Source organism: Rattus rattus, chromosome 8 (assembly GCF_011064425.1).
Source record: "Rattus rattus isolate New Zealand chromosome 8, Rrattus_CSIRO_v1, whole genome shotgun sequence".
NCBI lineage: Eukaryota > Metazoa > Chordata > Mammalia > Rodentia > Muridae > Rattus > Rattus rattus.
Genome location: NC_046161.1, coordinates 22,546,533 through 22,561,775, shown reverse-complemented (window position 1 = coordinate 22,561,775; position 15,243 = coordinate 22,546,533). Strand labels below are relative to the sequence as shown.

At 44.6% G+C, this 15,243-nt stretch overlaps 1 protein-coding gene across 1 annotated transcript in view; it reads left to right on the top strand.

Moving 5' to 3' along the window:
• The first annotated feature begins 1,827 nt into the window (after positions 1-1,827).
• Positions 1,828-15,243, top strand: part of LOC116907268 (beta-galactosidase-1-like protein 2) — a 33,955-nt gene continuing 20,539 nt past the window's right edge. The window contains exons 1-6 of the mRNA XM_032910223.1: positions 1,828-1,875; positions 2,032-2,151; positions 2,317-2,514; positions 4,176-4,244; positions 4,854-4,949; positions 7,106-7,214. Coding sequence (XP_032766114.1) covers positions 2,045-2,151; positions 2,317-2,514; positions 4,176-4,244; positions 4,854-4,949; positions 7,106-7,214 — 579 coding nt within the window. The 5' untranslated portion in view covers positions 1,828-1,875; positions 2,032-2,044. The remainder of the gene's footprint in view (positions 1,876-2,031; positions 2,152-2,316; positions 2,515-4,175; positions 4,245-4,853; positions 4,950-7,105; positions 7,215-15,243) is intronic.

Here is a 15,243-nt window from a genome sequence, read left to right as displayed (position 1 = left end):
GTATGTTTGTGTGTGTGTGTGTGTGTATGTGTGTGCCTCTGTGTTTATGTATGTGTATGTTTGTGTGTGTGTGTGTGTGTATGTGTGTGCCTCTGTGTTTATGTGTGTGTATGTGTCTGTGTGTGTGTGTATGTGTATGTGTATGTGTGTGTGTAGTGAGCAGGAAAGTGAAGCAGAGTGCATTCTTCAGAGGAAGCACCCTTACACCAAGGGAGATACACAAATGGAAACAACCCGAACTGTCCAGAGCTTACAGTCTGAGAAAGTTTCCTGCAGAGAAGAATCACCGCCAGGGCAGAGTGGGAACATCAGGTCCTCATTCGAATGAATAACGTAGAGCTCATCAACTCGTGTAGTGATTTCAGGGTTTCCTGGCGAGGGTCACATATGAACTGCTCTCAGCAGGGTGAGCCCCACGGTCTGCACAGCAGCTCTTTCCTGTGCCCCGAAGCAGCCATCCATAAAGAGGTGGATATGGCAGTATGTCAGTAATTTATGAACACAGAGACGTGACCTTCATGGCTTTCTCTTGATACATTTCCAAATATTACACTTCGATTCCTTTTCAACCATTCAAAAGTGTGAAAAGCACTTTTACCTGGCAAACCTTGCATAGGCGGGTGGCAGGCAGAGTAGATTCCGTGCCGGCAGAGGGGTGAGATTGGTGAGTTGGGATCTCTCTGTACAGATCTTTCAGTGCAAAAGTTTTGTCAGTATAATAAGATAGCCTGACAGAATGTTAGGCATCAAAAGTATTTTCTCCCAAAATGGGTGAATGACAGCCTGGGATTATTTCATATTAATGTCGTTAAATGCACTGAGGTACTCTCTGTGCCAGGCCAGCTCATTAGCCCGAGCTGCTTTCAAATAGTGATAAGATTCCTTCACCACACTCCACAGGGTGTTTTATTTTTTACCTGATCCTCCCAGTGACCTTTCTGAGTAGGAGAGACAGGCATTAGCTCTGTTCCACAGAAGAAACTCACCCACAGACCTGGAGTCATTAATTTAGGGTGAGGGAACCTACCAGGGGCTTCACATCTAGATCTTCTATTTCCAGATGAGATGTCCTTGTTTTCATCCCCCAAGAGTCTTCAGATGTCAGTTGCTGGAAGATGAAGCTCTTCTGAGAGAGAGAGAGAGAGAGAGAGAGAGAGAGAGAGAGAGAGAGAGAGAGAGAACGAACAGAGACAAGTTATTCAAGAATGATTAAGCAGAGTCCTGTGTGAGTTTGGTGGTGAGAAGCCAAAAGGAACAGATCAAAAGTAGTTTTCATTGTTCATGAATGGTCCCAGAGAATCCCCAAGTATACCATGTTGCCCATGCACTGTTCACATGTTCACACTCTTAGTAATCTGCCCATTCCGGGGCCATCAGGACCATAGTTCCTGGTACTCAGATGACTGTTGTATGCAGAGGAACCTGCCTGCAACAAGATGCCCTCTTATTGCAGGATGTATAAAGAAAAAAAAGCAGCAACTAAAAATTGCTTTTACATCAAATATTCTTGTGCTTGTATTTTCTGTCTTCAACTTCCCTAAACCTGTTTGTGTTGACTTTTTGTCTTGACCTTCAAAAGTGTAGATAAGGAGAGAGTCTTGTAGCCATATAAATTACGAGAAACAAGGTGAGCTCCTCTTGGCCATTCAACCACTGAGACATCAATAGGAACCTTTTCATGGACTGCAGCTGCCCCCATAGCCTTCCTGGGCATGCCCCTGCCATGCTGTGTTAACCCTTGGTTGATACTAGATTCACAGAAGATAATTAAGAACGTCATATGTGGTCAGTGAATAGATGCCATTTAACCCCGACACCTCTTTCTAGGTATCTGAATCCCAAGGTGGGCAGCTGTGACCGGGAGGGGGCTCTGAGGTACTGTTTTAGTAGCTCTCGCTTTAATGTCTAGTCTGATGGCTTAGAGCAACTGGCAGTAGTAGGACCCCGTGAGCTGCAGCTGCTCCTGTGTCCGTGACACTAGAGAGGACTTCCTCAAGTAGTATGACCCTTCCTCATCCTCTCTCCTTTTAGCCTACGTGTCTTCATGTTGAACGTCCTGTCTGTCTTGTTCCTGGCTGCAGCATCTGCTTGCTCTTCCCCTGCAGTGGGGCCCAGCCCAGGAAGTAGTAATGAAGAAAGTCACCTTTCAAGGTTTGGCTAAGTGGGAAGGTGGGAGCTTTCCCTGACCACCCTGGGAGCAGGTGAAAGAGAGAAAACAGAAGATTTGTGAAGGAGAGAAGGACACAGTGTGTATCTCTGTACTAGTGCTCACTGCCGTGGAAACTCTAGGCTGCATGAGGGCTTTTGTTTTTCCAGGTTGAACTGGACCTCTGTGCTTCCCCTATGGCTCCAACGTCAGCGCCTGGGACTTCGAACAAAAGGCCCAAACTTCATGCTGGAGGACTCCACCATTCAGATTTTGGGGGGATCCATACACTATTTCCGTGTGCCCAGGGAATACTGGAGGGACCGCCTGCTCAAACTGAAAGCCTGTGGCTTGAATACCCTTACTACGTAAGTGCTGACTCCCCATCCCTCCACCAAACCTGGCTACCACAAGGGCCTGTGCAAAAATGTTTGCAGGAAGAAAGCTATTACAGGAAGTCAGCCTACACTGCTTGCTTAGGTTTGCACGTTCTATAGAATCCCTACAGCTGAGGTACAGGAGATGCAACCAAGTAGTGCGGGGGTGGGGGTGGGGGGGGGGGGGTGGGGTGGGGGGAGTCAGTGTGGAGCATAGAGGAGGTGGCTTGTTTATTCATTTTGTGGCTTGAATAAGTAAACTTGCCTTTTCTCCATTCTGAAGGCTGACCACTCATAGTCTCATAGTCAGACTGTCTAAACTCTGCTGTGTCCTGGTGCCCCCCATGGCTTGTGGAGAACTGTCATCTCCCTGTCTTTTCAAGTGACTTTTCCATGGTAGCTATGCACTACTAGTGTCTCTACATTTCTGTTGTTATGAACACATACTACAAGCAACTTTCTTATCTATCTATCTTCTATCTTCTATCTTCCTTCCTTCCTTCCTTCCTTCCTTCCTTCCTTCCTTCCTTCCTTCCTTCCTTTCTTTCTTTCTTTCTTTCTTTCTTTCTTTCTTTCTTTCTTTCGAAGCTACACAGCCCAGGGTGGCTTCAGACTGTCCTCCCCGAGTGGAGTCTTGAATGCTGGGATTGCGGGTGTGCTCCACTCTGTCTAGATTGACCAGTGATGTTTTACACAAGCACCTTCCACTTCCCACATGTGTAGCCCTGGCCGCGTGTAGTCTTCTTCAAGGGCTGCAGCCTCTCAGCAACTCAGCATTTATTTTCTGGGAAGACCTTTGGATGGCTGCACTTATCATCCCTGCATCCAGTCTGGTGGCTGCTCCTTGGCAGGCACCAGACGAAATGTAGACTGTGAAAGTCATCAGAAAAATAGGTTCAGAGGTTGGCCAAGGTGGCTTGGCAGTTTAGAGTGACCTTCCTTTGGTTCCCAGCGTCCGTGTCTTCCTCATAACCTGCCCGTAATTCCAGCTCCAGAGACACCTTTGGTCTTTGTGAGAACCTGAACTCACATGCCCATACCTCCTGTCCCCCCCGTGACACATATACACAAAATTAATAGAAATAAATACAAACAGGCCCAGTTATGAATAGCATTGATCTTTTTTTATGGCTTTGTTTTCAAAACTGCTAATGTATATTTGGGGCTATCTCTATGAAATAAAAAGGACCAACAGGTTAAAATTCTCCATTATTAGGCAAAAATGGTATGATTATAAATCAAGGAAGTGGGCTACCTTGAGTGATGTGTGAACTAGCTTTGAAGACAGTTATAAAAGGGACACTTTTTTTTTTTTTTTATAAATCAGAGCACTGTTGAGAGAAATATGGGCAACTTCTTAGAGGACCCCTAAAGGTCTTAAGAATACCGCAGTGCGTTCTAACCTGGGGTCACAGAACCTGACTTTTTACTCCCAATATCTCATACTTCACCTTAGTCAAGTTGACTCTCTGTCCTCCTAAGGAGATGTGATATTCTTCCTAGAGCTTGCCTTGCAGTCTCTATTGTCCTCATGTCAGGTTCTGAGGTCTGAAGTTATTGAAAACTGTCTCTTTAGCCATCATAATGGGTGTTGGACTAAATGTGCTTATGTGGATGAACAAACTGACCTGAACTTATCTTGTCCTTTACAGCTATGTGCCATGGAACCTCCATGAGCCAGAGAGAGGCAAATTCGACTTCTCTGGGAATCTGGACCTAGAGTATGTAGTCTCGGGGCTTCTGGGCCTAGTCTGGAATGGGAAGTTATTTGGGGTTGATGAAGAGCCATCACGATGTTCTGTCTTGACTCTGTTTTGGGAAACTGAGGACTGGGTCTGGAGCCTTGTTCTTAGGATGCTGAGAAAGGCTTTGAACTCAGGGCCTGGATGCTCCCCATCTGTATATTACCCAGGGTTCTCAGCCTACAGGTTCCTATCCCCCTTTTCACTACAGTCCAGAGAGTCAAGATCCCAGATCTTATCAGATTCTGTGTTGGGGTTCATATACCTGGGATGGAATTGGGCTGCTACTGGATGCAAAGTTCCTGTACTTTTTCTGACAACTCCCAGTGGGTCTGCGTGAGTGGTCCTGATGCAAGGACGCAGTGCATACCCAGCTCCCTGGGCTTCTGGCCCCCTATGTTGTGCAGGGATCCCTTGCAGTGCTGAGCTTTGTCCAAGCCCCACTTACCCCAGGTTCCCTGAGTGGGAGAGGAAGGAGCAGGGAGGAGCAGGGAGGAGCAGGGAAGTTTGATACCCAAAGCGCCTGTGGTTCCTCCCATATCTAGCCATATTCTAGATCCTCAGGGCTGACTTTCTTTCTCTCCCTAGGGCCTTTATCTGGCTGGCTGCAAAGATTGGCCTGTGGGTGATTCTGCGACCAGGGCCCTACATCTGTAGTGAGATTGACCTCGGGGGCTTGCCCAGGTGAGAGAGGGCAGTGTGGGTCTCCAAGCTGGAGGGGTCTGGCTGCTTACAGGCATTGGCTTAATTTTGTTTTGAGGTAGTTTTCATTCTGTGCAGAATTTCCTCTTTGAAGCGGGTGCCACTGACACAGGGCCATTGGCACAATGCTGCCGTCACTGCCCTTGTTGAGTAACCTTGGGTCCTTCTATGTGTGAGGCGGCTGCAGTTGAAAGTTCTCTACCTGGAGGCATTTCATTGTTCTGATCACCTGGAGAGGCACCCAGGCAGGTTACTTATCTGATCTGCCCATCAATACCAAATGAGACAAACCAAACCGCCCTGTTTTGTAGAGATATTGCTGGTGATTTATTAAAACCCCAGGTGTTGCTGTAGTGTAGTGGAGTCTGTCTTTGTGGTTTTGTCCTCAGTTCTCCTGGGTCTGTTCTTCCTAAGTGCAGTTTCTAGTAAGGTCAGTATGCTCTGGGAGTGATGTCTGGATGGGTATCATGTGGGCCCACATCCACTCCTCTTCCTTAGCAAGACTGCCTTCATTTTCTAGCAAAAAAAGAAGTTCCAACTTATCAAGGGTAATCATCATTGTCCTTACAGCACCAATCTCAGGGGACTAGCCACAGGCTCCGCCCATCTGCACTGTCTCTGCTCTTACAGCACCAATCACAGGTGGCTAGCCTCAGGCTCCGCCCATCTGCACTGTCTCTGCTCTTACAGCACCAATCACAGGGGGCTAGCCACAGGCTCCGCCCATCTGCACTGTCTCTGCTCTTACAGCACCAATCACAGGTGGCTAGCCACAGGCTCCGCCCACCCGTGCTGTCCCCAGAGGAAAGGAGGCCGAACGTCTTGGTTCTGGAAGTGGCTTGGGGAACTCTGTCCTCACAGCACAAAGCACTAGGCCCAGACCTTATCTGCTGTCTGTTTCCAGCGCGGCCTGCCCTTCCATCGGGGGTGGGGTGGGGTGGAGGGGCACAGCTTGTCTTTTGTCCAGCACCCAGGATCATTCTGACCTGGCACAGCGTCTCAGGCAGAGCTGTGAGCACACAAGCTGCTTGGCCCTTACTGCGGATTAGACACCTGTGCCACTGTCAGCAGTTTTCTCGGTCTCAGCTGGAGCTGGGCATAGGAGGACAAGAGGGTTTAAGTCTTAAATTAGAAGCAGTGGGGACTCTTAGATCTGTCTTCCGTTGCCACGGAGTGGGCACCTACCTATTCGTGAGGGATTCTCAGGAGGGTAGGGTGTCAGTGCTTTGGGGATATAGGCCTCTTCGATAGATCAGGATATGCAGGTCAGGTTAGGGGAGACAGCCCCTTTAGCCTTTCATTTTCGACTGACATTCCCTGATATGTTTCTGTCACTGTTCAGTGTTTCTGAGCTAGGGGGAGGGAGACATCAGAGCCTCTTGTTAGAAAACCTGTTTCTTACTTCACTGGATGGGAAACCCTTTGGCTTTAGCTTTGGAGCCAGCCCCTGGTGCTGAGTTTCTGTTGCAATCTGTGACCTCCTCAGATCAGGGAAGACTTCGTTTTGCCCTCCTGCTGCTGCCCTGGTGGCAGACTGCAGGGCCTAGGCTCATAAGTCCCTCTGACAGCATCTCACAACTCTATCAGGATCGTTTTTCTGGGGCATCCTGGAAGGTCGAATCTGGGCTTCTCTAGTCCCAGGGATTTGCAATCCTTTTGACATTGCCTTTCTCCCAGCCTTGGGATAGGGTCTGTCTGCGCAGGCCAGCCAACCCACTATTTAGCTCAGGCTGGTTTTAAGATCGTGATTTCCCTGCTTCAGCGGTGTGCTGGGGTTCCAGGAGTGCTCTGATACCCGTGTAGACCATTAGTGTAAATACTTGAAGACCAGGCTTTGCCCTTCTCGCTCTGGTGGATAGTTGAGAGCATCTGTAGCCGTGAGATTTAACCCAAACTTCCCAAGGCATTCGGTGTGCAGGCTGGCACTGTGGCGTGTCTGCCTCTGGACTGCGTGCATAGCTTCCTGACTTCCTAGCTAGTTGGAGGCGGTGGGGTGGTAATTAGCCCTGGCCAGACCTGCTCTCCAGACTCATTCTCAAGGGGGTTAAAGCTGCTTCCTTCTCCCTGCTCGCTAGCCTGCCCAAGCAAACCCACAGAGTGTGACACTGATATCCCTTTTCCTCACTTCTGTCTCCAAGCTGGCTCCTCCAAGACCCTGACATGAAGCTAAGAACAACTTACCCTGGCTTCACTAAGGCAGTGGATCTTTACTTTGACCACCTGATGTCCAGGGTGGTGCCGCTTCAGGTAAAAGGGAAAAAAAAAGGCTTTATGATCTTCTGCCTGCCTTCTAAATAGCATGCAGTCCTCGGCAAGCTCACAGATGAGGGTCCTGAACTTCTCACCACAAGGGCACATTCTTCACCACTCTGTGAGAGCTCAGTTTAGAACATCAGGGCCTCCGGTACTTGTGTTTTCAAAGAGCGTGATCCTACTGTGGTCCCAGCCAGGGCTGACATAACAGGCGGGTACGGGGACCTGCATGAGTCTGCCAGTCAGAGCTGCAAATAGGATGCCTCAGGAAATGAAGCATCAATCTGTCAGAGTCTCAGCAACACAGTGACCACACAGAGCACAGCACACATGGAAAGGCCCAAGATGGGACATAGGAATTTTGGGTAAGTATAAAGCTCTAATTGACATCTTTTTAAAGTACAGCCCTATGCTGTCCAATTCACTCTGACTGTTCAAAACAAATATATTCAGATGAGACTTTGGGAGAAAGAATCTTACTATTTTATGTTACAGTTACAAGTAATAAACAAGCAGGAATGGGATTAATTAGCCCAGTTGCTGTGTAAAACCACATAGAATGATATTAAAAATTAGTACAGCATTAGAAACTAGTGCACTGATTTTAAAAAACATCACTCTCGGGTTAATGGTTTGGAACATCCATAGCAACATGAGTTAAAATAAACAGCGAGGTGAAACAGGTTATCAAGGTTGGTTTGAAAGCCAGATAAGCAAGGGAAACCGTTTATATATAAATATACCCCAATATCAATTGAGCCATGTGTATATTTACAAACTGTTGCCTATTTGTAGAAGATTTGAGATTGTACATCAGATGTGACTGGGTGTCCTGCCATTTTGTTTACTGAATAGGAAAGAACCGGGAAGTTTGGAAGCTCTTGGCCTAGCTTTTCCCAGGTTCATGGGGTCCCTTAGATGGTGCAGTATTATGTGGAGGGAGCAGCAGTGAAAGGGTTTCTGGAGATATGAATAGAATAACCAATTTCGTTCATGGCTACAGCACAGTTGTTTCATTTGCTCTTTTATTGTGTATGATGTATGTAACAAAAACTGACCCTTTCGAATACAAAGTTAAACATCATTAAATATATATTAAGCGTCCTTATTAGAGGGGAGATATATATTCCAAAACCTTAATGGGTGCCTGAGACCACACATAGGGGTAAACCTTACATATATAACATGTTGCTATTCACATACACGGGCAATGGAGTTTGAAGGGACTCTGGCTTGAGCGTGGTGAGCATTGCTTTGGCGAACCCTACCTGTCTTCCCAGTTTCCTCTGCCTTGCTAAAAACCATTAGATTGCATTTGTAAAGCTAACCCTCCAAGGTCTATTCCCTTACTTAGTCAATTTCTCTTCCTGATGCTGACTACAAAGGTCCAGGTATTAAAGTATTGAAGTCCAGCAATCAAATGCCCCCTTTTGTTCACCTAATTAACATGACCAATTAAAATTAAATGCCTCATCCTAACACAGGTTTCCCATTTTACCTTTATTAACCACCATTTGCCTATGGGCCACATCTGTCTCTCTCTAACCACAGGGAATCCTTTGTCCCCCACCTCCATGGCACAAATGCTTTTGCCCCTCTTTCTTGCTCTCTTTTCTTCCTTCTCCCTTGGTCCATTCCCCTTTCCCTCTTCCTCTATCTCCTGTCTTTGTCCTTTATCCATGCTCTCTGTCCATTTGGGGCAAATAAATATTTGTGCTGAGAACATAGTCTTGGGGTGTCTTGAGCTGACTCTGGGGTTCCCTACAAAGTTTACATGGATCAGACAGACTAAGACATTAACAATAATAGCATCATAAAATAGAACAATTATAGCAGTGCACTGTAATAAGTCACCTGGATCTCTGATATTTTAAAAATGATTTCTTCATTTATATTATGCATAGGGATATTTTGTATGCATTTCTGTTTGCACACCAGAAGAGGGAATTATATTCCATGTAGTTATAGACAGCAGTGAACTGTGGGTGCTGGAAACTGAACCCTTGACCTATGGAAGAACAGCTAGTGCTCTTAACCACGGATCCATCTCTCTCGCCCCCTGGGATTTCTAGTCTTATACTTTGGCTCTATTTTAAAGTAGTGCCCGGGCTATGTATACCCAAGCAGTGCAGGCCTGAAATTCATCCAAAACTGATGTGGCCACTAAGTGACTGACAGGCAGGTTGTATACAGCACGGACCCCCTGGACAAAGATGATTTACAGTCAGGTTGAACATGAGGGAACATTGCCACCTTTCATCAGATTGCTCCTCCCTTTGAATTTATGCACAATTTAAAACATATGATTTGTATATAGAGTTTTCCATCTCATATTCCCATACCATCACTTGTCATATATAATTGAATCCTGAAACACAAGCCCACTATTATATGATGGCTTAAAAACAGCAGCTAAGGGGAAACTGTTCTATGGTGGAAAGGACAGGTAACGGGGAGCTGTTGTATGATGGCTGAAAATAACAGCTAAGGGGGGACTACTGCATGACAGCTTCAAACCCCAGGAAAGCTGGAAAGTTCAGAGAGTGAGAAATCCAATCAGTCAATCAGTCAACTAAGCAGTCACGCAGTCAGTCAGCCAGTCAGCCAGCCAGCCAGCCAGTCAGTCAGTCAGTCAGTCAGTCAGTCAGTCAGTCAGTCAGTCACTCACTCACTCACTCACTCACTCACTCACTCACTCACTCACTCACTCACTCAGTCACTCAGTCACTCACTCACTCACTTACTCAGTCACTAAGTCACTCAGTCACTCAGTCAGTCAGTCACTCAGTCATTCAATCCTCCAACCTCATCTGGTTGTCTCCTCTGTCCCCTTTCCCACCTTGGATGGCTCACCTATACTAGAGAAGTCCTTCATCTCTAAAGTCCCTCCCAACCCCATGACATTTTCACAGAAACACTAATCCACAGGTGAAGACTCCATCCTCATGATCTAGTCACCTTTCAGAGGTTCTCTTTCTTAATAACCACTTATGGTTATGACGTCAGTTTATTAAGTTCGACACAATTCAAACATCTAACCTTCTAATTCAGGAAAATGTGGAACCACTGGAATTGGGAAGTGATCCAGACCATCTGTAGAAATGCCACACATAACTTCAAGGACACTTGACATCCCCTAGGAGGGACATGTGGGCTTCAGGGGAGAGCAGGTATAGTGCAAGAGCAGGAGTTCTATCAGTTACTAAAAATGAGAAAGATGAGGGATACGAGGGAGGCGTCTTAACATAATACAGGCTCTACTGCAAGTCCGCAGTCAACATTATCCCAAGCAGAGAGAAACTCAAAGCATTTCTACTAAAATCAGGTAGAAGACAAGGATGTCCACTCTCTACACACCACCTCATTGTAGTATTTAAAGTCTTAGCTGGAGCAGTAAGAAAGTTGAAGAGGATCAAGGGGATACAAATAGAAAAGGAAGATGTCTCCTAAGCACTCCACCAGAAAACTTATACAGCTGAGAAACGCTTTCAGAAAAGCAGCTGAATACAAAAGTAATACAAAATCAGTATCTTTCCTATATACAAATGGCAAACATACTGAGAAAGAAACCAGGAAAACAGTACCTTTCATGATAGCCTTAAGACTTGTGTAATGAAGTCTTTAAGGCATTGGAGAACATTACAGAAGATGGAAAGACCTCTCATGCTCTCGGGACAGGAGGATAATATAGTAAAAACGGCCATCCTGCCAAAAGCAATCTACAGATTCAGTGCCATCTCCATCAAGATTCTAACACAATTCTTTATGGGGGGGAAAAAACCCTCAAACTTCCATACGGGAACACAAGATACCCAGGGCAGCTAAAATGATCCTGAATGCTAAAAGAAATGTTGGCATCATCACTATATCATGTTTCAAGTTGCATTACAGAGCCATACTAGTAAAATCAGCATGATGTTGGAACCAAAGCAGACATTGGTCAATGGAATAGAATCGAAGACCTAGACGTAACTACACACCTATGGACACCCACTTTTTGCCAAAGAAGAAAAAAAACCACTGTGGAAAAAATGGAATCTTCAACAGTGGTGCTGTCAAACTGGATGGCTGCAGGCTGAAGAATGAAAATAGATTTATATCTATCACCTTTTACAAAACTGAACTCCAAATGAATAGGAGAGCACAGCATAAGATACTTTGAATCTGGTCGAAGAGAGTGTAGAGGATTCACTTGAACTCATGGACACAGGAAAGGACTTTCCTAATGGAGTCCCATAGCATAGACCAACAACTGGTAAATGGGACGTCACGAAGCTAAACGGTTTCTGTACAGCAAAGAATGCATCATTTGACCAAAGTGGCAGCTTCCAGAATGGGCTAAATGTCTGTGTCCGTCATAGTTTTGACAGACATGCTGGTTGACTCCACACCTAAGAGACTGATGCAAAGAACTCAGAAACTGGGGCAGCATGCACAAGACCTGAATAAATTCAAGCCATACAATTGCAACATGGACAAGGGGAAATGGACACAGAGTTCACCTCTAAGCAAGCATCCTTTACAATGGCTAGGAGAGGGAAGATCAGTTTTTCCCAGTGGAGTGAGAACCCCACTGCAGGGCAGGCACCATGCGTAGGAGTAGCTGGACAACACGAGTAGACCGTATGCTTGTTGTCTTTTGTTATTTGTCTTGCTTTGGTATTTTTATCTTTGTTTTTAATTTTCTTTTTTTACTGGCTGAGAGAGAAAGAACATGGAGTTTTGGGTGGGTAGGGAGGTGGGGAAGAGCTAGGTGGAGTTGGAAGAGGAGAAAGAATATGATCAAAATATATTGCGTGAAGAAAAATTTAAAAGCCAATAAACATTAAAAATAATTTCAATAGACAATGCTATCGTGCCAGCCTCCCATTGCTTTGGTAACTGGCTTTGTAGTACGTTTTGAAGCCAGAAGTGGGAGGTCTCTATAACCTTTGTACATTGTGTGGCTCCTAGGTGTCCAGAGTTCGGGTGAATTTTAGATTTTCTTTTTCTATTTCAGCAACAGCCTTGGGGTTGTGATAGGGATTTCCTGGCACCCATAAAGCACTGGACAGCACTGACTTAAAAAACAGTGGCTCTAATAACGATTGGACCCAGAATTTCTTTCTTCATTGCTATCTTCTTTTCTTTCTTATAGTATCAATTTGTAGTATATCAATTCCTTCTCTAAATTCTTATTCCATTCTTTTTAATACTGTTTGGAATTGATCGTTGGTTGCGTATAGAGATAGAACTGATTTCACTTTTGTTCATTGATCTTTGTCCCATAAACTCGTGAGTTGGCTCATAAACCAGTGGTAACACTGTTGTCTGTCTGTGGAGTTGTTGATGATTTTCATTACATTAAGTTGTTGATGCTCATGTGTGTGCAAGTAGTCATGATTTAATGTTTAACTTTTGTGTGAGCTTGTTTCCGCTTGACTAATGCTTTAGCTGGGACTGGAACTGTATTGAGCAGAGTCAGTGAAGAAGGAGTCTTTGTCCTGCTTGTGTGTAGAGGAAAGGGTTGTGGTTGTTCATCTCTGAGTGTGGCATTGGCCCTGGGCTTCTCCTACTCGGGCTTTATTATGTTGAGGTGGTTCCTAGTTTGTTGAATGTTTTTATTCTTCAAGTCCATTGAATTCTGTCAAGTGCCTTTTATGTATAAAAAGGAGATTGTGTGACATTTCCCTTAATTTTCAGAATATGGTTTATATTGGGTTTTGTATTGGTTATCCTTACATCCCAGAATTTAATCTTATTTGCTCTTGGTGTGTAATCCTTTGAATCAAGGTTTAGTTTGTAGTGCTTTTGTTTGTTTTGGGACAGTGGCTCACTTTATAGCCCCGCTTACCTGGAACTTACAATGTGGACCAGGCAGATATTAAATTTACAGAGTTCTGCCTCCCTCTGCCACCTGGAAGCTGCTGGCTAGTGCTTTGTTTTGTTTTGTTTTGTTTTGTTTTGTCTGTTGATAGTGTTCTCTGGCTTGGTGGTACTGACTCCATTGAATAATATAGGAAGTATTTCTGAACTTCAACTGGTGTTAATTCTGCTTTCAGTATTTAATAGAGACGCTGAGTCTAATCTTAATGCTAGGGAGACAGAAGCAGGAAGATTGAGTGTTCAAGGACACCCTGGCTACAGAGTAAGTTGAAGGTCAGTTTGGCCATAGTTAGGTCCAGGGCAGCCTGGGCTATACAGTTGAAACTTATTTAAAAAAAAAAAAAGAAGTAATAAAAATACAATTCATCAGTGGGGCCTGTGGTCCTGGACTTTTCTTGACTGGGAGGTTCTTGATTACTGATACAGACTCTCTACCAGTACAGGTGTGTATGCACTTTCTTTTTCTTCATGATTTACTGTATTTCTAGGAATTATATATTTCTAAGGAATTCATGTATTTCATCTAGGTTGCTCAATTGTATATAGTTGTTTAAAGTTCTTTTTTAAAAACCATAATACTTTCATTTATCATTTGACGATTTCATACATATATGCTATTTAATTTTAACCATATACACTTGCATTCCTGACTTCAGTAACTTCTGGACCTCCTCTTGCAAACCATGTCATATCCCGTTTCCAATTTCCTCTCTTCTCCATATATATATATACATATATATATGTATATATACACACACATATGTATATATGTGTGTGATGTGTGTATGTGTGTATATATATGAATTAGTTTGTATTTATAAAACATAAATATGCATTCTTCAATTTGAACTGCCCATATATATGGGTTTGGGGCCATCCATTAGTGCATGGCCCACCAACTGTTGTGTTTGTGTGTGGGGGGTGCTGTGCACCTGAAGAAAACTGACTCCTCTCCAGGACATAGCAACTGCCCTAACGTCTGCCTCTTGTTACCTTCCTGCCTTTTGTTTTGGGATTTTTCTGAGTCATGGGTGGCAGGGATGTGGTGAAGATGTCTCACTTATGGCCGAGAATCTGACAGTTACTCACTCCCTGCATGCTGACTAGTTCTTGAGTCTGTATTTAAATAAGCTTTTTTTTTTTTTTTTTTCTGAGAGAAGGGTTGAGGAGGCATCCACGCTCCCCTTTTATGACTTCTATAAAATTAGTAACCATGTACTGTTTAGTTTCTGATTTTAGTAGAGTCTTCTATTTTTCTTAGTTTAGCTAAAAGGTTTTTTTCATTTTTTTAAAGAATTATTTATTCATTGTGTGTGTGTGTGTGTGTGTGTGTGTGTGTGTGTGTGTAGCTGTCTTCAGACACACCAGAAAAGGGCATCAGATCCCACTATAGATGATTGTGAGCTGCCATGTGGTTGCTGGGAGTGAAACTCGGGTCCTCTGGAAGAGCAGTGTTCTTTATTTTTTTAAGTTTTTTTTTTTATTGGATATTTTTTCTTTAAATTTCAAATGTTATCCCCTTTCCTGGTTTCTCAGCCATAAGTCCACTATCCTATCCTCCTCCCCCTTTTCTTTTTTTTTTTAAAATTTTTTTTTTACTAGATATATTCTTTATTTAAAATTCAAATGTTATTTCCCCTTCCCGGATTCCTGTCCGTAAGCCCTCATTGCCTCCCCTCCTTCTCCCCCTCCCCCATATGGGTATTCCCCCTATACATCCCCCCCTTATTGCCTCCACATATTTCCCTGCACTGGGGGTCCAACCTTGGCAGGACCAAGGGCTTCCCCTTCCCCAGGTGCCCCAACAAGGCTATACTCTGCTACATATGCTGTTGGAGCCCTGAGTCAGTCCATGTATAGTCTTACGGTAGTGGTTTGGTCCCCGGAAGCTCTGGTTGGTTGGCATTGTTTGAAGGGTTGCAAGTTCCTTCAACTCTTTCAATCCTTCCTCGCACCCCCACTCCAAGGGGGTCCTGTTCACAGTTCAGTGGTTTGCTACTACATTGACCTCTGTACTGGACATGCTCTGGCTGTGTCTGTCAGGAGAGATCTATATCCAGTCCCTTTCAGCATGCATTTTTTAGCTTCATCAATCTTACCTAGTTTTGGTGGCTGGATATATATGGGCCACATGTGGGGCAGGCTCTGAATGGCCATT